The sequence below is a fragment of the Eupeodes corollae genome, chromosome 1 (assembly GCF_945859685.1).
Source record: "Eupeodes corollae chromosome 1, idEupCoro1.1, whole genome shotgun sequence".
Taxonomy (NCBI): domain Eukaryota; kingdom Metazoa; phylum Arthropoda; class Insecta; order Diptera; family Syrphidae; genus Eupeodes; species Eupeodes corollae.
This window is the reverse complement of record NC_079147.1, coordinates 25,172,987-25,197,533: the sequence shown is the minus strand read 5'-3', so window position 1 is coordinate 25,197,533 and position 24,547 is coordinate 25,172,987. Positions and strand designations below refer to the sequence as shown.

Here is a 24,547-nt window from a genome sequence, read left to right as displayed (position 1 = left end):
TTTTAGATGATCGAGAGAGAACTTTACTTCTCAAGTCCAAAGAAGCAGCGATTTGCAAGAGTTATTCTTCGTTTGATTTCAGCGCTGGTGTCGTTATCTGTGTTTGTAGCGGTGCCTAAGTAGACAAAGTCCTTAACTACCTCGAAGTTATAGCTGTCCATGTTGACGTTTTGTCCAAGACGTCGTTTTCCAATGTCCTTTTTTGATGGTCTTGGACTTGGTCTTGTCCTCATTTACCACTAAACTCATCCTCTTCGCTTCCGTCGCAATGCTCAAAAACGTTCCACTGACATCACGCTTTTATCTTCCAATTATATCAATATTATCTGCATATCCGAGTAATTGCATGGAGCTTTGGAAGATAGTGTTGACGGTTGAGTTTTGCACAATTCTTTCCAGTGCAGTGCATCGCCTTGTCTAAAACCTTTTTTGACATCAAATGCATCGGTAAGATCTTTTCCGACCTTGATAGAGCAGCGTGTATTCTATTCTGCACAAACGGATAAGTTTGACAGGGATGCCAAAACTAGACATTGCTTTGTAGAGCTCTTCCCTATAAATGCTATCAAACGCGGCTTTAAAATCGATAAAGAGATCGTGGGTATCGATTCGAAGCTCCTGGGTTTTTCCAAGATCGGCCGTAGTGTGAATATTTGGTCGATAGTTGACTTTCCTGGTCTAAAGCCACACTGATAAGGACCAATCAGGTTGTTGACGAATGGCTTCAGACGTTCACATAATACGGCAGAGAGGGTCTTATACGCAATGTTAAGGAGACCGATGCCTCTGCAGTTGGCGCAGTTTAGAGGGTCTCCTTTCTTATGTATCGGGCACACTATGCTGAGATTCCACTCATCGGACAAGGTTTCTTCCGACCATATTTTGCAGATGAGTTGGTGCATGCCCCGTACCCAGTCATTGCCTGCTTTGAATAGTTCGGCAGCGATGCCGTCAGCTCCAGCAGCTTTGTTTGACTTAAGTTTAGATATAGCTATCTTCACTTCGTCAAGGTCGGGTAGGCGGAATTGTTGATCTGCGTCGCCGAGGTTGAGTGGTTCTATCTCCCTTACAGCGGAATTCGGTTCGTCATCGCCGTTATATAATTTTGAGAAGTGATCTTTCCATATTCTCAGCATCGACTGCGGTTCTATTCCGATGTTCCCCTGATAGTCTTTACAGGCTTCGGTTCGTAACTTGTACCCTTGGAAGGTTGTTTTTACCTTTTGGTCAAATTTACGAACCTTATTCCTGTTGTGACATCCCTCTATATCCTCGATCGTGCACTTCTCATGCTCTCTTTTTTCCATCTAAGAAGCCGGTGTTGCTCTCTCCTCTTGTGCTCGTAGAGCTCAAGAGCAGTTCTAGTCCTTTTGTGTAGCGCCGTTTTGTATGCCTCTTGTTTCGCCGCGTGCGCTTGCCGGCATTCGTCGTCAAACCAGGAGTTTCGCTGTGGTGGCCGTGTCGAACCTAGCACTTCAAAGACGGCATCTCTGATGGCTGCAAGGCAATGTTGCCACTGGTTTTCAATGCTTAATGCAGGCAGCATAGGACTCCTTAGGAGGTTATTAGAGACTCGATCGGAAAATGCAGTCTCTTGCGATTGTAGCCGTCTAACTTCGAATCTTCTCTCCTTGTGGATATTGAGATGCGTGAACTGCGTACTAGCTACCAGAACGTCTCGCCCCGCAGCGAAATCGACCAACCTGAATCCGTTGTCGGAGGTAGTGTCGTGCAGGCTGTATCCCCCGATTATGCCACCAAAGATGTCTTCTCTTCCTAGCTTGGCATTAAAATCTCCTAAGACAATTTTAATGCCATAGCCAGGGCACTGCTTATATGTCTTGTCCAAGAGCTCGAAGAATATGTCTTTGGTGTCTTCATCTTTCTCCTCTGTTGGGGCATGCGCGCATATTAGGCTTATGTTGGGGAATTTAGCACTTCTTGGATGGCGGTAATATTTGCCTTGCACCAGTTTAGGGCTTCCGCTAATTGTTCGGCTGCACGTGGTCTGTTAAGGGACCTAACATTCCACGTACAGCTCCGAAGTTCATTGTCCTTATTACGTTTGCTTGGGTTGTCAACAGTTCACTCTATCTAGATTAGGGCTTCGATAAAGGAAACAAGAGTGAGTGATTTGCTTAATCCACATATAATTAAAAAAGGAATTGTGTTTGGGTTTCACTTAGTGTCAACACAGCTGGCCTGCTTAAAACAGTGTGGGAGTACGCCGAAAGAAAATTCGCTCTAATCCCATGAATATTAAAACAATCTACCCTGAAATTTACATGCATTGCAAATTAAAAAATAACAAAAACCAAAACAGACAAAGACAATACAAAAATATCAATGAGTTGAACCACAGAATGCTATTCGATACACGCCACTACTAGTGTTATGCCTTAGAAGTGACAAAAATCGAATCCGCCAAAAATCTTACGTAGTAGTTTTGCCAGTGTTAAAGAACACCCTCTTTTTGTTAGGTCTGATGCTTTTAACGTTGTTTGTGATAAAAGTTCTCATTCCCAAAAGAATTTAGTTTGTGATCCTATAAGCACTGAAGTCGACGTTAGTATTAGAAACCATAGTGATCCTGAAATAAAGCCGTCTTTAACTGCCGAATTTTTACATGCAACACCAGCTACATAATACAACACAAAGCTCAGATTGCTTGGATGTCTAGAGAAGATATATAACACAAATAGAGTGTTTATCAGGGTCAGAATTATGGGACAAGTTGTGTTTTCTGTTCGAAAATGAACGTCCGATATTCGAGTATCCTCGTTCGCCAAATGAGTAAAAGGTAAATCTAGCAAAAATATTTCCACACAATCCTTCGGATGTTGTCTTACCCGAATGTTGATGACTGACAAAAAATAGCTTTGTGTTTATGATTTAAATTTTATTATTTAAAAATAATTTAAAGGTAACTTTTGGTGAAAGAGAAGTTTTGGTAATTCAGTGTTCTCCAAAAACCAAATTAAAGTAGAAAAAAGAAATATTAATCCAATAATATATTTAATAATAATTTAATAACTCTCCTAAAATTGTATTTCTAATAATTCATTCAGTTGCACTTGGATTGAATTTAATATGTTTTCCTTTTTTTAGTGTCTGACGTAAGACATTTTTACTTGAATTTGATGTGATAATTTTCACAAACCTGCACTGTCATTATATAAAAAGTTCCATATTTAAATCCATCCGAAAATTATTCTTTTCTATTACATCGGACATCGGACTTGTATTGCAAAATTGTCACCATTTTTGTAGTGAAATTTAATTTCAATGTGTTGTTAGAAAATGACGTAGTTATTACATTTCATATGTCAAAAGATGACAACCTCAAAAGTGACAGCTGCCGATAGGTTTTCATTTTTGTCTCTTACTTTAAACTTAAATAGCGACAAAATGTTTTAAACGCAGATTTATTGATCCACAACATTTTTAGCTCAGAGTTTCAACAATTTGTTTGGCAATTATTGAACAAATCAATCGAATCGCTGAACAAAGTTCATTCAAGTCTTAGCGCTCAAGTGTATTTCATTTTTTATCGTTCAAATAGTTCCCAAGGGCCAAACAAAAAACTGCCAAACAGTTATATGGTCTGAGCTTCAAAAGAAAAACTAAGTGTACATGTAACTCCGCCATCGAAATTTAAAACCAAACAGCCCCCAATTTGCTTGACTCCTGAACGCAAATCAGTAACCGAACTGCCAAACAAACATCCCTGTATCAACTGTTGCATGAATGTCAGAAAAAGAGAAAGAAGAAAATCACAAAAAGCAAAACGAAAAAACCTACCGCAAGGCAAAACATTAAAATTGCATTTGCGTTGCGCTCCTTTTTATCTCTTCTTAAGAAAAATCAGTTTCACTTTAACAAATCTTTTTTTTTGTGATATAAAAATCAAACGTTTCCTCAAAATGTCTACAGCAATCGATGAAGAACTATCTATACAGCTCAAAAACTGGAATCCCATGCGGGATGATTACAAAGATTCCAACTTCAACACTTACTCAAGTGGGCCCGGCGCTGAATTGGAAGCCAGTCTGCAGCCGGCCGAAATGGCTAAACAATTGGGCTCAAATCAGAAAATCAAAAATCCCTATTTGGTGTTCAAAGGCGTCCCAACCACCCTAACACAAGAAGGCTTGATGAACATTTGTTCGCAATATGCCAATTGCCTGCGTTCACGGAAGCATGGCCAGAACATGTATTTCATTGACTTTCAGTCAATAAAGTAGGTTTTTTCTCAATCTTAACCTACTCAAAACTTGAATTGATGAATTTATTGATTTGCTTGGTTTTTTCTCGATACCACATTAGTGATATGGAACGAGCCTTTACAGGTCTACAAGGCAACTCTTATGGATTTAGGGTGGAATTGGGTAGGAACAGAGAACAACCACCGATTAGCAAAGGTGCCCAACAAAGCGCCAATGCTTTACCGAGTTCAGATCAACCTTCGTTGCCTTCACAGCAAATAGACTATGACCGGTATGAATGTGAATTCTCCTCTTTTCAAACCAGATGCAAAACATTTCATCTCGAAATATTTAATCGGTCTTTAGGTCATATCAAGTTTCTTCTCGCAATGCTCCGCGTCCTAAGTTCTCTAAGAACCCTCTTGTTAGTAAAGACGACTATGATAATTCGCAGAATAATCTTCAGCGTAATGATCCACAGAGACATTTCATGATTGAGGACGATGCTCATGAAATGGAGCGTCTGCCCTATGGAAAGAAAACTGAACCAGAAGATGGCAAATACAATTATCACACTGGCCGAGCCTATTATACGTAGGTTTTCTTTCTGTGATTCGATTGCAAGGGTTTTAAATTGTTTGTTTTTTTTTTTTATTCAACAGAATGCCACAAAAAGGTAAACAATTTATTGAAGAAAAACAGAAATGTACAGTTGGAAGTTTCGATGGAAGTAAGGTGAGTGTTTATCCGCATTTTTCTTCGAACCATTATTGTTTACATTCATTATACGAATTGTCCTAACAAATGTTTACCATTTCGGCAAACTTTTGCGAACACAATGTTTTGTGACTTCATGTTAAATATTGCATTCTTTGAATTTTTCAATCTGTTGAATGTATACAAACATTAGGAAAAATTTTATTGCAATCTATTTTAGGTAAAATTGAATGAAAACATTATTGAAAAATTGTATGTCGCAATCTTATGGCGATGTCAATGAATACAATTTTTAAGTTGAATTTGGTAAATGATTTATAATTACTGCATTTACATAAGACTGCATTCTTTTACAAGCCTGGCCAATAGGTTGTAAGTTTGTATTATCTTTTGCAGGGCCGGCCAAAGGCAATCCTGCGCCCTGTGCATGATTAGTAGAAAGCGCCCCTTTTTTATAGTAGTAGTAAGTGTGATTTTTATTTATATTTATAAGAAGTAATTACATAGTTTGGTAGTTATCACAAAAGAGCAATGCTATGTGCCGTCAGCCGAAAAGAGAGCAATAATATTTCTTAAAACAAAGTATGAGTTAATTTAACGAAAAGTTTACATTAATAACAAATAGATAAACTAATACAATAAATATAAAAATGAATTATTTGATTATAAAATTAAAGGCAGAATCAATTTTGTTAATTGTTATAAGTATATACAAAATTTATTTTCGTAGCATCGAAAACACACTACAGCCTGGTGGTCGGGACAAATCCATTTGTGGCAAGTCTTGCAACATTTTTTGGTGGATCTATTTCGGGCCCTGGAACATTCAGCGCATCTGCCCACTCGCCCCATCTTCGGTGCCAGCTCGTGCTGTACCTGTTCAGATTTCCCTAAAAGCATCCCAATTCTAGTTCTTAGTTGCCTAGGAACTGTTTCAATTGATAGCCGGTTATTTAGTAACGGTTTTATCAGATTGTATGACAAGTCCTGCAAAAAGGTACGCCTCACAATTTTTTCATGGCTCACGTTCATTTGGTTGATAACAAGAGCGTTGATACCAGCAATATTCATCAAATCAAAAAATACTGTAAGTGGCCATCAGCGGCAGTTCCGTAGAACACTGTACTGTTTGCACATTTTATCAACAACGTCAACACCACACTTCGTACGATTATAAAAAGTAATTATTTCTGGTTTGCATTCTTCATGCGTATCGGGATCAATTGCTGCATCGAAATGCATTGTTGAGAGTAATGTGACCGACTTGTTTCTTTTTGGGACATATGAAACAAGTGTCGCGTCTTACTGAAATCCAAAAATTGAACTCTTGATTTCTCTAGCTTCAGAAGCCTTAAATTCCTTAGGTATTGCAGGTCTATTAGCTTTCATTGTACCCACAACTGTGATTTTCTTCTGCAACAAATTCTTAGCTAGAGGTAGGTTCGTAAAATAATTATCCATTGTAACATTACAACTCAAACCGTAAAGTGGCTCCAGAAGTCTATGGACAACATCATTCACCCTGTTGGACTTTTGAAACGGACCTTCAGGCTGTGCTCCAACGTAGATTTCAAAGTTGTATAAATATGGAAACTTTGTATCCACTACCATGAAGATTTTTATTCCGAATTTATCTGGTTTGTTCGTAGTACCCGTAGCATGATGGTTAGTGCGTTGGACTGTCATGCAAGGGGTCTTGGGTTCAATCCCTGCCTGTGCCACCTTAATTTAAAAAAATAATTTTCGCGGGTACTGCCTCTTGCGAGGAATTGACAAATCCTTCAAGAGTAATTCTTGTCATGAAAAAGTGCTTTCTCAAAAATTAGCCGTTCGGATTCGGCCTTAAATTGTAGGTCCCTTCCATTCCTGACAACAGTACTCGCACACAGGAATGGTTGAGAGTTGTAATTCACTAGGCCCTGGTTCACAACGGACTGTTGCGCCACCCCATTTGATTTGATTTGATCTGGTTTGTTCGGTATATACACGATAAATCCGCAACGAACTCGAAAACCCACAAGTTGTTCATCCAACGTCAAATAGTCACTGGGAACGAAATTATTGCGGCAATTTACAGTGAATAAATCTACAACTTTTCTTATTGGGGCCAATTTATCGAATTCTCAAGCTTTGAGCTCTGTCAGTGACGTCATCAAATCTTCTAGTTCTCAAAAGAAAACGAAATCTATTTATTGACATCGCCGTGTATACTATTTCTAATGCCGTGCCTTGAGAGTTATTCCAAAAATCTTTTAGGTTCCGACGCCCATTTCTGGATACTCCAATAACATACAATAACCCCAGAAAAGCTCTCATTTCAATAGAATCGGTGGGTTTAGCATCCCGGTCTCTTTGAAAGTTGTCTTTTATCTTGCCAATATATATATTAGTGCAACTTACAAGAATATCCATAATGTCATGTGTAAAAAATAATTCAAAACTCGACACCGTATCCTTGGCTTTCCTAGCTGCTTCTCCTTTTGGGCCTGATCGTATTACCCGAATGTTATGGGCTCGAGTTCTAGTAGCTGGTGGTACATTTTTTGACCAAATTGTACCATTTGGGCATTTGTAGGCTGATGGTCTTCTACCAAACAATTCCGCGAGAGGTATATTATCTGATTCCGAAAAGTCGTCATAGTCGTCCAATCCACTTTCGAATTCTTGAATGTCCACCTCACGCTCACGAACCAAGTATTCAAAATCCGGTAACGGTCCTAGTTCATCTTCTTCACTGTCAATTGGATCATCGAAGACATCATCAGTCTCCATCTCCAAAAGCCATCTATCTAGGTCTGAATTACTCATGATGAAAAACATTTATTTTCCAAGAAAACAGAAACAGAAATCAAAACAAATTGGTACACGAATACTCGCGCGGACTATTTAAGCTTACCTAAATTTTTACACGTATACTCGCGCGGACTACTATGGTAGGCAATTGACTTTGGCATTTAATTACATAACAATGCAATCGCGAACACGTGAAGTGAGATACTGACCTGTTGACAAATTTAGTTAATAAGGCTTATCTGAACTGACACTAATCTGACATAAAAAACTGTTAAGTTATGAAGAAAACTGTTACTGTGGTCTACTATAGTAGGCCACGCGTGCACTCCAGTGTTAAGAATACCCTGAATTTCATCTCCATTAAGAGTATTTTTTCTCTAGATTGATCTTCTGATTGAGTTTAAAATAAGACATATGCCAATGAAATGACATATGTCTTCTCTAGTTCTCATATTGCACAAGGTGCATTCCGTATTTTGCTCGCTTATGTAGGGTACGTAATTAAGTCTGAGGAGTTCGCCTCTCGCTTTAAAGATAGTACTGATAACATCTAGACTATTCTGGTCATTAAAGTAATTATTTTCTCCCAGGAAATGGTTTAAAAGCTTATACGAGCTTCTTGTTTGACTTTGTTGACAATGTTCGATGAAAGCATTTCTAGCTGAGTCTTCAATTTTACTTAAAAGGGTTTGCAGGTTTCTTCTTAAATAATCTTCATTTTCTAGTTGGAGTGGAACTTCATGCTCTAGGCTCAGTCTTCTCCATTCCGAAAAAAAAATGTTCATTTCTGTTTTTGAGATGCAAAGCGATTTTATTTGTGAGGCGATGATTAGGGTTAGTTTCAAGGTCTTTATTATATATGAAAAGTGTAAATCAAGAGTGTACAAATACAGTGGAGTTTCGAGGTGTAACATGTACGTTGGTGAATTTTCTGGAAGTCTAAAAAAACCTAAGAGTTTTAATACTTCTTCAAACTCGAGAATACCCCAAACTTGTGACGCATAACACATAATTGATCTGACTACTGCCTCAAAAATTCTGTATTTTGCACTTGAAGCTATATTTCGATTGCAGAATACTGTGTTCCAATTACAGTTTATCGCGCGTTTGGATTCTTTAAGTTTTTCTTGTAAATGCTTTTTGAATGATAGCGTTTGAGTAATCCAACCACCGAGGTATTTAGATTCCTTAACAGTTTCCAGTTTTTCATTTCACCAAGTCCAACTTTCATTCCTTGCAAGACGACCCGCCCCGTTTCGAAACACCATTACGTTTGATTTAGCTGTATTTATTTTTAGGTACCACAGCTTGCAGTAACAATAAAGTTTATTTATCATGATCTGGAGCATGTTGGGAGATTCAGAGAGAACTACAATGTCATCAGCGTAGAACAATATTTTTAAGAACATTCCTTCAAAAAGAACTCCTCCCGGAAGAACCGTAACTAGATCGTCTAAATAAATTGAGAAGAGGAGTGGACTCAAGAGACATCCCTGCTTTACACCAGTTGTTGGTTCGAACCAATTTGAAAGAATATTTCCATCCCAAACAGCCGACTTATTTTCTTCGTAGAGCTTTTGAAAGATTCTTAACATTTTTGTTGAAACTCCAAGGTTGCTTAGTCTATGCAATTGAAAGTTGCCTTGAAGTCTACGAAGAACGCATGCATTTTTTTCCTTTTTCCACATACATACGAGCAATACTTATTAGAGAGAAGATATTATCGACTGTTGAGTACCCCTTGCGGTAGCCGGCTTGAAATTCGCTTAACAGGTCATTTTCGTTTATCCAGTCTGTTAAACGTTGAAGTAAGATGCCTGTGAAGATTTTCATGACAGTGTTTAAAAACGATATACCTCTGTAGTTACTGGGATTTTTTGGATCTCCTTTTTTTTAAATCGGTAGTATTACACTTTTCTTAAAACTGTCAGGGACTTCTCCCGTGACACTTGTAACATCTTCGAGCAGTATAGATCGGTCTAAGAAAATGTCCTGTTGATATGGGATTGCATATTCCATGAGGTTTGGATTTGGTGGCGGATTTAGGCGTTTTTTGAAATGTGTAGCTAACTCTCCAGATTCCACTTTGATATTTTGCGAGAACAGGGCTCAATTTAGCACTTTGGCAGTTTTCCAGAAGGAACGACTGTCTTTGATGTTAGCCAGGGCTGAAGATAAACTTTGTGAATAACGCTTTTGTTTTTGAGCGCATAAAATTTTGTAGTTTTTGTTAGCCTCGCGATACATGATTATAGCGTAATTGAAATTGCATCTTCTTAACAGGAGGAGAAAGGCAAATGATTTTTTCCTTGCAGATTCGCATTTCCAATCATACCACGGGTGCTTGCCTATTTTAACTGCTTTTTTTGGGCAAAGGCTTCGCTGATTCCATAATTCGCTGTATACTTATGTAAATCTCTTTCATACCACCGTAGTTAAGGTAATAAATACTGTTGTTTAGGCTGAGAATCCTGCTGAAGCTTAATATCAACTTGAACAGATATGGGTAAATGGTCTGAGTAGGTAAGCTCATTCACTATGAAGTCAGCAATATATTTTAGCCATATTCCCTTTGCAAGACAATAATCTATCGTTGAGCAAGCAGTTCCCCTGATAAATGTGAAATTACCATTTGTATCGCCGTTTGTTCGTCAATTTAGTAACGTTAAGCCGATGGATTCACACATTTCAACTAGTTTCTTTCCATTGCCATCCAAGACTTCATCTGTTGCACTTCTTACATTTTTTATTGAATCAGTGAAAAATTCCGGCTCTTCATTCAGTATTTGTGAATTTCCAACTCTCCCGTTAAAATCGCCAATGATCTTTAGGTCTTCTTTTTCGAATTCTTAGAGAAAATTGTATAAGCTGCTAAAGTCTTGCGCCCATTTGTTGCAGTTTATATGGACTGGTATTATATATATTTTCGTCTGTTCGACAGTTATTTCTATCGAATCTCTTTGAAGTATTTGGACATAACTACAATCAATGCCTAAATCCTTTTTTATTCCAAAAAGACTTCCTCCGCTAGCGCTTCCTTGTGTTGACGTCCTAGTTGCTGGTATTCATAATAGTTTGTGATTAATGAAGAAGTTTTCGAATCTATCCATACTCTTATCAATAAAAGTTTCAAAAAGAACAAAAATATCGAACTTATTTAGTAATTTAAAAAAATCGTTGAAGAGAAGCTTATTTCCTAGCCCTGCTATATTAAAAGCGGTAATACTTAAAGAAAAATTACTTAAATAATTTTTTTTTCACACATAAACTGATACACAAGCATAGGCCTTTCCCACATTACCCAGGAGGTAGACTTGGTAGTGCGTTTTTTTATTGAGGTGTACCAAGTAACCCTAAACCATACCATAAACTAAAACGCAGCAATGAATTGAGCATAGGGGAAACGTTTAAACATTGAAACAATGAACATTATAGATAATCCAACCAATATCTCTTGAGTCATGGTTGTCCTAAGATAATTTTTAATAATTTTAAGTTTAGAAAAACTAGGTTCTCCTAAAGCTACCGTGGCTGGGATTTTATTAGGGATTTGGAGAAAAATTACTAAATTCTTAACAAAATCTTCAAGGTTTGAACTAAAAATAAAATTTAACACATCTAAACTTGAGCTTTGTGGTGTAACAAGCGGGGTTACGGTTAACTCTTGAAACAATTCTTCTCCATCTAAATCTTTAAAACTACCTAATGTTGAACCATTCTGGAAATTAAGGCACGTACATTTTTATTTTAGCTCATCTTCAATTCAATAAAAAATAAAAAGTCAGCAGGTGTCGATGGTATATCCAACGTTGTACTAAGACATTTACCTTCTATCGGTAAATTGACATTTACACCACACTCTTCAACAATGCACTGAATAATGCATATTATCCAATGTATTCGAAGACCGCTGTGGTTCATCCTCTCCCGAAAAAGGGAAAGGACAACTCCAACCCTTCAAATCTTCGGTCGATAAGTCTTCTTCCGAGCATCAGCAAAGTTTTCGAAAAGATCATTTATAGGGCTCTGACTAAGTGGGCTGCGGACAACAAAATAATTCTGGATAAACAGTTCGGGTTCAAGGCGGGTCATGACACAATTCATGCTGCGTCTAAACTCGTTTCTGATATCCAATGGAATAAATCAAAACAACAATGCACAGGTGCTGTTCTGGTTGATTTGGAAGAGGCCTTTGACACCGTATGGTTAGAGGGTCTTTACCTAAAACTGAGCAGGCTTGGCATAAGCAAGCCATTGTTGTATATACTTTATGATATGCTTAACGGTAGAAAGTTTGTTGTCAAAAGTGGCAATGTAACTTCTACCACAACATTCTTAATTAAAAATGGTCTTCAACTGGTGGCGGTGAATTCGCCGATTCTCTTCAGCATTTACACCAGCGATCTAATAGGTAGTCTTACAAAGGCAATTGCGTACGCCAACGATCTAATTGCGTACAGAACGGCTCCAAAGGTTGATGTTATTAGAATTTTCTTGCAGCGTGATTTCGACAAGATTCAGCGATATTCCGACGACTGGAAACTGAAAATAAATGTCCAGAAGTCAGAGACAATTCTGTTCCGGACTCCTTTGGCTAGGGCCACGAGGGATACGTGCAAGAATTGGCGCAAGATGGTTATCGTTTATCTTCACGGGCAGCCATTAGCGAGCAAAAGTGTAGTGAAGTACCAGCCCAGAGGAACCCTCGCTCTGACGAAACGGTTGTTTTACAGCAGTCGGCTTGGCCCCAGAGTGAAGGTAATTTGCTACATGGCCCTCATACGGCCGATGATCGTTTATGGTTGTCCTGTGTGGTTCAACGTTGCCCCTTCCAAGATAGAGAAGTTTCGGGTGTTCGAGCGACAGTGTTTACGACGCTGTACCGTCTTATATCGAACAGCCGAATCTTTTTATGTGCATTACTATTCCAACGAAGTCCTATACAATGGGGCTCGAATCAACAGAATTGACAATTTCGTGATAAAACTCGTTCGAGGACACAAGAGCTATGTCTTCGACCAACAATTTAATTTTCGGGGCGTTCTATCCGAACGACGAGTATTTTGAAAGTGCACACTTGAGCGGCTTCATTCCACCAGAGGCATTCCTCTTTTTAGACAAATGCGGTCTGATACAGGATAGATTGGCATTTCTGTTAATCTACCACGTCAGACGAAGAACCGTGGATAGGCACAAGGTGGAGCGGAGCTCCTTCGGTTCAGTAAGGCTGTGTCCGAACGGGACCGAACTGATAGGGTGAAGCAGGAGAACCAGTTTTGGTGGCTTCAATCGGCACTTGATATTGGGTAGTCGGGATGGGGTTTTAAGCCTTGGCCGGCTGACATACTTGTTTTATAGTTTTAGGGTTTAGTTTTAAGTAGAATAGGCATGGTGGCACAAAAAAAAAATAGAAAGAAAAAACAATAAAAAAATACAAAAAAAAAAAATTAAAAAAAAAAAGAAAACATGGAATGAAAAAAAAAAAAAAAAAAGAAAACATGGAATGAAAAAAAAAAAAAGAAAACATGGAATGAAAAAAAAAAAAAGACAACAAAATATGAAAAACAAAAATGTAAGATAGTTAAATTTGCTGCTGGTAGAATAGGTAGTTTAAGTTAGTTTTAAGTTTTATATTAAGGACCTTATTTGAAGTAGTTTTTAAGTAAAAAAAAAGGATCTTGATATTAGTTTTTTTTCAAAATTTTCTAATAAATACAGAAATAAATAAAATATAAATTGAAGTAAAATAGATCTTAGGGCCGAAAGGCATTAGTTTTAATTGTTATAGTTTAACTTAGAGTGTCCGTATGGGACCATTAAGTTAGTTGTAAGTTATGGATAATTAGGCTAGTTTTATGAATTTTTGTCTAGCTTTAAGATAGGTTTAAGATTGAATAAATAAAAATGAATTTGAAAAAAAAATGCTCCTTTTCCATTCTATTAAATATTTCATCTCCTGTAAGCAGGCACTTAACTCTTACACAGATACAGTGAGCAATAAGAAAACCTGCACGCTCTACCCATATTTTTTTTTAAATATCTCCTCCGTAAGCTTTGATATTAACAAATTATTTAACGAACCGAAGTTTTGTTGTTGCTTACTCAAAGTCATTATATATATATTTATTGTTTTTCAATTCAATAGGGTATTCCTGATAATTATCTTTATTTTTAATATGACTCTTCAATTTAAAGAAAATGATATTTTATCTATTTTTATAATAAAAATTTAGTTTTATATGATTCCTTTAGTTTGTCCGTTTTATATGTATTTATTTATAAAGAGTGAGTTTTTAAAAGTAAAAAAAAAACTTACAATTCAGAAAAATGCATGAAATCTTTATTTGATTTGATAGTAGGGTCCATATAATTGAATTTTTGAAGATCCATCCGCTTAGGTCAATTTACAATATTTTAATTCAATAATTTGCAAGCGTTGTTCGTTTGTGGGACTATTCATGGTTAAATTATAGACCAAACTGAAGATGTTTGACAGTGAAACAGTGGAACAAAATACGAAATGCTTCAGCTGTTTAAACCAGTGTTTCCAAAAATATAATAGCTAAAAAATCACCCCCTACTTTAAAAGGGATTCTTTTGTTAGCTAAAAAATCACCATTTACTTTAAAAAGGGATTCTTTTGTTTTCAAAAGGATTTTTTTTTATACGTTATACCTTTCCAATTGGGCACTGACACTTGTAATGTTAATTTTTCAACGTAGTTTTATATTATACTAGCGGCTCGGTACTTGCTTCGCTACGTATAAGGGATGGTAATAAAAAAATGATTATTAAGTTCATTAATTTAAACAAAAAAATATTTTAAATTGCTAGCTATTTAAAAGTCCAAATGACCCAAATGATATATTGTTTATATTATATTTATCACAAAGAGTAAAAACTAAAAAATACAAAAGAATTGGGTACTCTTACTATGGTGGGTCTTTATGGCTTAGTTTAATACAGTTGGATAAACAATATTTTTAGTTTTTCCATTTTGAGCATGAATAAATAAACAGTTACCGACTCTGCAACAGGCAACATAAAGTTGGCCATGTGAAAAATATGTTTTCCCATATTGACACCACAAACGTGAAGTGTTTGCCCTTGAGCCTTATTTATGAACATCACAAATGATTAACGCACAGGATATTGTAATCTTTTGAACTCAAAAGGCATATTAGTTGGAATCATAGGGATACTCGGTATTGAACACACTTCCCCCTTTGATTTACCAGTTAAGATTGTAGCTTCAATCAAATTTGGCAATAACTTTTCCACTGCCAATCTGGTATGCCATTACACAGTTTTGGTGGATTAATTTTTCGCAATAATATAATCAAAGAACCAATTTTCAGATTCGAGCAATGCAGTGGTATGCCGGTTCCAATGATGTTAAAAATTCAATTGGGTAATTCATTGCCTGATCTTGATTCATAAAACTGTCATTTATATGTCATGACTACACCTGGCAGATTCGATTGAATTTGAAAATTAATGGCATTGATATGATTGTTTTTCGGTGCCAAAATGGTGCGTACTCTCAACCAATCATGATTTTTTTAATTCTAAAGAATATTTGGAAAAACACATTAAATCAACTCATCTCTAGTTTGCGCAATTGTACAAAAATTGTTCAGTAAAGTGATTAATCGGTTGGTACTGTCGATTGGTATTTTGCCATCACCCATTTCTAACAATTGTTTTGATAACTCATGGGCAGTTGCATCATTATGTAGCTGAAAACGCATATTAATGTTCAGTGTCCGTTTTCGTACATATCTCCAAAGAACTGATGACTTCAAACAGTTTATTTCATCAGTAGGAGTTGCTCGAGGAATGACAGGCAATTTTTGACGAAAGTCTTCTGACAGCAATATCAGAGCACCAGCAAATAAATGCCATTGTGCACTCATCCCATATAATAATTGACGTTAATCGCAGAACTTTTGCTATTAGCAGAATTTCTCGAAATATTGCAAGATGCAGTTTCAATCACCCGATCATTCAATGGCAATTTTAATGCAGAATGTGCGGTCCGAGTGTGTCTATGGTTTTGACGATAACTTCTGATAACTTTTCGTTCGGTTTTGACATTAGCTTACTTTCGGTTAAGTCTATTATAGTTGAGCCTTTAATTCCCTACCAAGTACATTGATACACGCAGCGCCCCCAATAGTTGTGGAGATGAAATAAAAAATTGCGTCTCATAGTAGTACTATAGTAAATATACATTTATATACAATGTCAAAGTCCTGATTGCAATCCCATAAACAATTTATAAGGTATTATAAAAATGATTGTAGGAACTTACCTGAATTCAAAATTATAATGTGGGATGTTAAACATTGGCATCAAATTTATAGGTGATGGTGGTGTTCGCAATCGCTGTGGTGGTGGTCTAACGTTATTTCTTGAAGAAATCCACATTTTAAAACAAAGTTTAATTACAAAATTCTTAACACAACACTATTCATAAGATGTATAAGATGCTTCTGTATTCTGTTTATTTTCTCTTCTTTTTTATTTGTTATGAATACACAAAAACAAAACAATTGAAATTCTTTGCATATTGAATTTACGTTAGAATCAAAACAAATAAAATGAGGAGACTGAAAAAAAAAAACAAAAATGTATGTATTTAGTATGCAGCTAGAGTTGCCTTAAGTATTACTTAAGAGAACCACACTGCAAATTTTTGAAGAAACGTAAACAGCAAGTTATAATTTGACGCACTTACTTGTTTCGCTGATGACAATATCCTCAGCTTTTGATATTCGTGTTTAGATTCTCATCCTTGCCCGTCGGATGTGGACTATCAACGACTCAATATATTCTGACAATTCTTGATAGAATTAATGAATGAGAAATCAAAAACCGTGCAGAATTTAACGCTTCGAAAACTCAATGCTGTCTACTGTTGCAAATGCGTAACCCTGCCCCATTGCCACTATCCATGGGTTGAACTTTCATTGAGGAGACTGAAGTTGTAGGTATTTGTATCACACACAATCTCTTTTAGAGTAAGGACATATTTGAAGTCGCCATGGCCCTTCTGATCTGGCTATAATTTATAAAGCCTTTATTCATCGAAAACTTGAGTACAATTCCAATAATTAGGCAGTTGCTCAAATGACCCACTTGAGTATCTTAGAAAGAATTCAAAAGAGAACTTTATAAATGAAAATGGTGACCGTTGCCTTACTGAAACTTTTGTATTTCTTGATCACATCAGATTTTTTGTTTATATTTATTTAATCGCAAGTTTCACAAACATAGCTCTATGTTTGATTTGAGAACAATTAAGTTGTGATTCTCATCGGCTTTGTTGATCTTTTTGATGATTAAATGAAAACAGTTTTCATCTGATTTTTCCCAACGTTTCGACGGTGATTGCCGTCTTCTTCAGGGGATGTCTTTATTCACATTAATTATAAAAGTGTTTATTTAATACATACGAATATTATGTAAAGCTTTCAAGTATGACTTACATTGATTTAAATATTACAAAAACATTAAAATAAAAAACAATTTAAACAATTAAAACAAATTAAATTTAAAGCGCTTCCGACTTTGAAGACTTGTCACTGTTAAGTGTAATGTCTGAAACTAAGGAACAGTAAACGGCGGATATGTTTTGAGTGTCTTGTGTGCGGTTCATATTATTTTTGTTATTTATTATGTGAAGTGTTTCTAATGTATAGCGTTTGGATGTATGTTTCTCCGTTGCAAGAATTTGGACTCCTTCAAAGTCTGGTTGATGTCCTGTTTCGATGGTGTGGCATGCTAGTGCTGTCTTTTCCGTTTTTTTTTGGCGAATATCTGATAGCCATTCTTTATCGAAGGAGTTGTTTAGTTGTGCCAATGTAACAGAGATTGCATGGTTCGTCCGGTTTTCCTTTGCAGTTTATTTTGTAAGCTACGTCTGAGCGGCGATCCCTGTCCGTTTTCGTCTTTAGGCATGTAAATAAAGATGCAACTGTCTGGTTTGACTTATATGCTAAGTTCACGTCAGGGTTGTTTTTGGCGACAACTTCTTTGAAATTTTCCGAGAGTTTGGGAACATACACAACACTTTTATAAACACCATGCTTCTTTTCCAACTTATTTCCGGAATAAACTTGATGTTTTTGACGAAGTATCAAGTTTCTTATGATTTTTATCTAATAGCTATTGTCAATGAATATTTGTGTTACTTTTTTCTCATTGCCGGAGTGGTATTTTAAGTCACTCAATGCAAAGACTTTATTTATGAGATTGGAAGCTGTGTTCATACGTATGTCTTTGGCTTGATTAGATCGGAAATTGACAAGCCTTCCAGATGCCGTATCCTTCTGATACCAGTCGAAATATAGACGGTCGTTTTCCCGATAGATTTTAACGTCTAGGAATGTTATTGACTGACTTTCTTCCTTCTCTACGGTAAACTGGATCTTTTCGTTGAATTGGTTGAGGCAACGTAGCACATTATCAATTTCTTCTCTTTTAACAATCGCGAAAATATCATGAACGTATTTTGCTATAAACTTAGGTCTGTAGTTTAGTTTAAAACATTCTTCAAGCAAATAGTCTAAAACCAAGTCAGCAATCGTCGGGGAAAGAGGATTTCCCTCTAGTGAAATAGCCAGTTGCATTCCTAACCTCATCTTATTCAACCTTAATACCCGTACTTCTTCAATTTTCAATTTTGGACGTACTGTTAAGTCAGAGATTCTTTCTTTGGTCGCACTACAGAAATGGGGAACGCTTTACCAGGTTCAATAATTTCCACTCATTACAATATGCAGACATTAAAAACCATTGTGCATCGGTACCTCCCTTTGAATCCTATCCCACTTTCCTAATCGCTTATACTGTGTTTAATCATATAAAGATATTCATATACCCTTGAGTGCGCGCTCAACATACAATTTGTGTTTACGTCCAGCCTTAGAGTCTTCGCATATTCATTTTTTAATTACCCATACAGCAAGTTATAACTTCACCCATAAGAAATCATTTATCTTTAAAACTACAATCAAAAATAGAATTTCCTTTCATTTTTCTTATCTTTGTTCCCCGTTGCCGTCCAGTTGGGTTCAAGAATCTTTTGCTGCTGGTTCATTATTTATTTTAATATGATTCGAGTTGTTTCTTATTGAAATTGAAAATTTAAAAAGTCTTGGATACTACATATTACTCCTTTGGCAACACTATCATGAGCTTGAAAAATACATCGCCTACTGAGAACTTTAAATTTTATTTATCAATTTTGCTTGAATTGTGAAGCAATGAAGCATTCAATATCAATACTCATTAGTCATTCATTCATTACAAAGGAAAGAAAAGTTAAATCTTGACGAGTTGTTTTCCTTTAAAAATAACAAAGATTCGCTCAAAAAGAGTTTAAATAGGTTTTAATATGCTAAGTAGAAAAGAAGAAAAATTACTTTTGGTAAGTGAAGAAATGTAAAAACATTTATGTATTTAAGTTCGGTGCAGTTCGATGCAATCGTGAAGTTACAAAATTGCGCTCATTGTTTTTGTTTTACGTCCTGTTCATGAAAACATAAAAAAACTCTCAAGATATAACTAAAAAATTACTTTCTAAATAAAATCCTTAAACTATGTTACAGCGTCTTCAAAGGATTAATTTGGAAAAACAAGCCTTATTAAATGCTGGTCAAATATTACAAGATTTAAATAAATCACTCGTTAAAGGAAAAAATCCCAATCAAGTGGAATCTATTAAAGGAAGCGTAAGAAAAACACTAGCGGTATATATCATTTTAAATAATTTACTTATCATATATGTATATATGTATAAACCTACATTTAGAGTATCAATTTCCTATTCGTATAGGTATTAATAGTTTAAATCTTTTCCTCTTTCTAAGTGACTTGAGATACACAAATAAAAGAATAATGCCATTTAAGTATATACCTACATACAGTGTTGGAAGAAATAATAGAAACATGCTTTAACTGTTATTCTAACTTAAGGGTCAATTTTTAATTTATGTTTTAATTAACCAAGTCTTTCTGGTAGCAGTCCGAGAAAAGTGACATTTGTTAACTAAGAAAACCATTATGCAAAGACTGCTTTGCATTTTATTATTATTTTTTGTCATCACTGTATATAGTTTCAATTGACTATTGTGGCCTGCAATAGTTTTGGTATTAGGTTAGGCTAGGTTAGGGTGGCTGTCCAGATGTCATTGACGCACGTAGACCTCAAGGGTCCATTGTTATACCACTAATGAGGTTACTCATGGGAGAGTAATGAATTTAAACAAACCATTATGTACTTTTAATAAAGTTAGAGAGACGTTTTGTGTCAATCGTTGGCAGTTCACTGGTAATATCGAAGAAGGGATTACCGAGAAAGTTATTCCTTCTGATGGAGAGTGCTGGACATGTACATAGCAGGTGTTGGACTCTTTCCTCTTCCTCCTCGTCCATGCAGCTTCTACAGAAGTCATTTGTCTAGACCCCTAGCCTCAGAGCATGTCTTCCTATGAGGCAGTGTTCTGTTATTACTCCAATTGTAGAGCTTATACTTTGTCTGCTCAGGGATATCAAGCCTTTTGACCGTTTTAAGTCTATGCTTGGCCATATTTGCCTGGTTGCTAGGCAGGAAGTACTCTGTGACCATCTAGCATTTGTTGATTCTAGAGCATATTGTTTGAGAAGATGTTTGCATGTAGCAAGTGGTGTTCCTATTTTATGTTTTTGTTTAACATTAGGCAGAAGTGTTCCGTTTTTGGCGAGCTCAGCGGCTTTGCAATTTCCCGGAATGTCTCTGTGGCCCGGCACCCAAATGAGGTGAATATTAAACTGTTCCGTCCTCTCATTCAGAGATGATCGACAATCGTGGACTTTTTAAGAATTTGTGGAGACAGACGCGAGAGATTTAAGAGCGGCTTGGCTGTCTGAGAAGATTCGTATATCCTTACAAGATATAACGTTTTCTTTGAGCCAGCATAGTGCTTCTTTAATCTTCATTACTTCGGCCTGGAATACACTACATTGATTGGGAAGTCTATAGGATAGACTGAGATTCAGTTGTTCCAAATAGATACCACTTCCAACTATGTGATCGGTCTTTGAACCGTCTGTATAGAAGTGTACCGCATCGTCTTCCAGGGGTCTCTCTTCTTCCCAGGAGGATCTTGAAGGGATGGACACATGGAAGCTTTTACCGAATACCATTTTTGGGGTGGTATAGTCTAAGCGATCTGGAATAGATCTGAAACTGTCTAGAATAGTAGTATGTCCAGTTTTGCTACTGTTCCATTGAGAGGTGGCTCTAAGCCTCACACATGAGTTGGCTGCCACCTTTTTGGAGAAGATGTCAAGTGGTGTTAGGTTTAAAAGCACTTCCAGTGCTGCGGTTGGTGTTAAGCGAAGTGCTCCGGTGATGCACATACCTGCTGACCGCTGGACTTTGATGAGCTTATTTAGATTTACCATCAGGCTACAGTAGCCTTTTTTACTTTTTCATCAATATTTGTCTTCCAATTTAGTTTTTTGTCTAAAATGAGGCCCAAATATTTAGCTTGGTCGGAAAAGCTTAATGGTATTCCTTTAATCTTGGGTGGGCTAATCTGAGGAATTTTATATCTTCTCGAAGAGTATTAATTCTGTTTTGTGTGGGTTGACGTCCAATTCACATTGCTTAGCCCATTTAGTTAGCCTGTTTAGGGCATTTTGTAAGAGTTCCGAGAGAACTTGGGAGTGCTTCCCAGATACGGATATCGCAACATCGTCAGCATAGGCAATCACCTTGAAACCCTCTGCTTCCAATGATGTAAGTAGGTCGTTTTACTACCATGTTCCATAAAAGAGGCGAAAGGACCCCACCTTGGGGGGTGCCTCGATTCACCAATCTGGTGGTAGTAAAACTTCTCATGCTAGAAGTTATTGTCCTGATTTTGAGCATGAGACCTATAAGATTTTTGGGTATTGAACTTACTAGTTTGTCAGTGATCTCTGATGTTCTTCCAGATTTTTTTTAATTCTTTATTATATTATTCGAACTGTGCATTCAGTGCGTCCCATAGTTTTTTTATAGAAATAATATCATATGATTGTGAATGTGTTCCCTAAAAACTTTCCGACACTTATAGAGAAGCTACATTCTAGTTGCGTAAGCCTTATTCTTTGGATCGTTATCCTGATAAAAGGTTAAGTTTGTTTCTGGCTCCATTTGTGTAGCATAATCTTTTAAATTGGGCCTTACGATCTGAATGCAGACCTTATGATTCATAGTTCCTTCTATTATTTTATCGGCTTACGGTAAACAACTTGTCACTTCCAAGCTATGGTTTTTTAATAGTTGAATCGTTGATTTTGGTAGATCTATTGTGATTTACCTTCTTGATGATATTTTAAACCGAGTTCTCGAAGCTCTTCAAAGGTTTCGAACTATTTTCTTCCCATTGACCAACTTATTATTTCCAAATTCTCCAGACGCTTTTGAAAAATGTATGACGATTTCAGGATATATTAAGTAGTGAATAAAAAATTCAAATGGAATATTTGAACTTCTTAAGTATATTTCAGAACTCAGCATACGAATACGAAATTACTTACTTATTTACCTAAGGTGGTGGTATAAAGTGCGGGCGGACCTGGGCTTAAACCAGCATTCGCTTGTGTCCTTTTGATTGCACATGTGTACTATTTGAACACACGAAATTGATATAGTTTTATTTCTTTTTCGCATTTTCCAATAAAAATGTCTGTTGACAACAATGGAAATTTAACAAAAGACATATATATGTACATATTAACTTACTTACTTACTTAAGGTGGCGCTACAGTCCTGTGTGAACTAGGGCCTCACCCAACAAACGTCTCTAGTTGCGCGCTCGGTGTTGTATGTCCTTTCTTCACGACAGCATGTACTTTGTTTTGCCCTCATTAACAGTTAAACCCGTTTTTGCCGCCTCTGACTCAATACTCACAAAAGCCCCATTGACATCACGCATCACCTTGTCTAAAACCTTTTTTGACATCGAAAGGTTCTGTTAAGTTGTTTCTAACCTTTATGGAGCAGCGTGAATTCTCCATGGTCATCCTGCACAAACGGACGAGTTTGGCAGGGATGCCAAACCTAGACATGGCTCTATACAGCTCGTCCTTGTGGATGCTGTCATATGCGGCCTTGAAATCAATGAAAAGATGGTGGGTGTCGATTTGGTGTTCTTGGGTTTTTTCCAGGATCTGACGTAATGTGAATATTTGATCAACTGTGGACTTTCCTGGTCTAAACCCACACTGATAAGGACCTATCAGGTTGTTGACGATGTGCTTTTGACGTTCACATATTGCGGCAAAGAAGATTTTATAGACGATGTTAAGTAGACTGATTCTTCTATAGTTGGTGCAGTTTAGAAAGTCTTGTTTTTTCAGGATCGAGCAAACAATACTGAGGTTCCATTCACCGGGCAAGCTTTCTGCCGACCATATCTTACAGATAAGTTGGTGCATGCTCCTAACCAACTTATCTCCAGCTTCCTTAAAGAGCTCGGCATTCAAGCCATCCGCTCCAGCGGCTTTCTAAGACAGGATTGTTGGCTTTCGTCGTCTATGTTGAATGGATCATCCTGCCTGACAGCGGAATTCAATTCGTCGTCGCGCTTATACAGTCTGCTAAAGTGGTCCTTCATTATCCTCAGCATTAACTGCGGTTCCACTATGATGTTTCCACTTTCGTCTTTGCAGCCTTCGGTTCTAGGTTTATGTACCTGTGAATTTCGTTTCACCTGTTCATAAAACTTTCGAACTTCATTCCTGCATCTTCCTCAACATCTTTGACCTCACGCTTCTCATGCCCCCTCTTTTTCCTTTTGAGAAGTTGGCGTTCCTCTCGCCTCTTCTGCTCATAGAGCTCATGAGCAGCTCTTGTCCTTTTATGCAGCGCGTGCCGCTTTGCGTGCCTGTTGTTTGGCTGCATTTGCCTGCCGACATTCCTCATCAAACAAGGGGTTCCATGTTGGTGGCTGTCTGAAACCCAGCACTTCAGAGGCGGCTTCTCTGATTGCATCTTGGCAATGTTGCCACTGGTTTTTGATACATTGTGTTGGCAGCAGAGAACTTCGAGAGAGGTTACTTGTAACTCGGTCGGAAAAGGATTTGGCGATATATACATATATCTGGCGATTGTAGCTGTTCCCAGCACCTCTCTGTTTTGCCTTGGATCTGGAAACCCGAAGTGCTACTTTGGCTACAACGAGGTAGTGGTCCAAATTGATGTTAGCTCCTCGGAAAGTTCGGATATCCATGATGCTGGAAGCGTGTCTGGCTTTGATCGCAATATGGCCAATCTGGTTGACGGTAGATTGATCTGGAGAAGTCCAAGTTCCTTTCCATGACGTTTAGACCCGCACCAAAAATTATGAGCCTGAATCCGTTGTCGGAAGTGTTGTCGTGCATGCTGTTCTCCCCGATTATTCCACCAAAGATGCCTTCCCTTCCTAGCTTGGCATTAATATCGTAGCTAAGACACTGCTCATATGTTTTGTCTAAGAGCTCGAAGAACATATCTTTGGTGTTGTCGTCTTTCTCTTTTGTGGGGGCGTGCGCGCATATCATGCTAATGTTGCCGAATTTAGCCTTGATGCGTATGGTCATACATATTAACTATTTTACTTAAATTACGCTTCGTATTTAATGTTGTATCTCTTTCTTACTTAAGGAAAATAAGAAAAATTTAAAGGGGTACAAATATGACATTGACATTGACTTAATTTAGTTTAAATAAACAAATAACAATCATTCAACGATTCATTCAAAACCAATAACTAAAATTTCGGATACCCATAGCATGTTTAAAATTTTTTTAAAAT

At 36.9% G+C, this 24,547-nt stretch overlaps 1 protein-coding gene across 4 annotated transcripts in view; it reads left to right on the top strand.

Annotated features, from left to right (window-relative positions):
* The window catches only part of LOC129938586 (protein vreteno-like), a 42,306-nt gene that overhangs the window by 3,603 nt on the left and 14,156 nt on the right, over nucleotides 1-24,547 (top strand). Inside the window, exons 1-5 of one of the 4 annotated variants that reach the window (XM_056046234.1) lie at nucleotides 3,783-4,240; nucleotides 4,327-4,497; nucleotides 4,572-4,799; nucleotides 4,868-4,940; nucleotides 19,331-19,453. In XM_056046234.1, the coding sequence (XP_055902209.1) occupies nucleotides 3,924-4,240; nucleotides 4,327-4,497; nucleotides 4,572-4,799; nucleotides 4,868-4,940; nucleotides 19,331-19,453 (912 nt within the window). In that variant the 5' untranslated portion in view covers nucleotides 3,783-3,923. Of the gene's footprint in view, nucleotides 1-3,782; nucleotides 4,241-4,326; nucleotides 4,498-4,571; nucleotides 4,800-4,867; nucleotides 4,941-19,330; nucleotides 19,472-24,547 lie in introns of those variants that run through there. The other 3 variants (XM_056046233.1, XM_056046235.1, XM_056046236.1) reach the window with 3 other exon arrangements.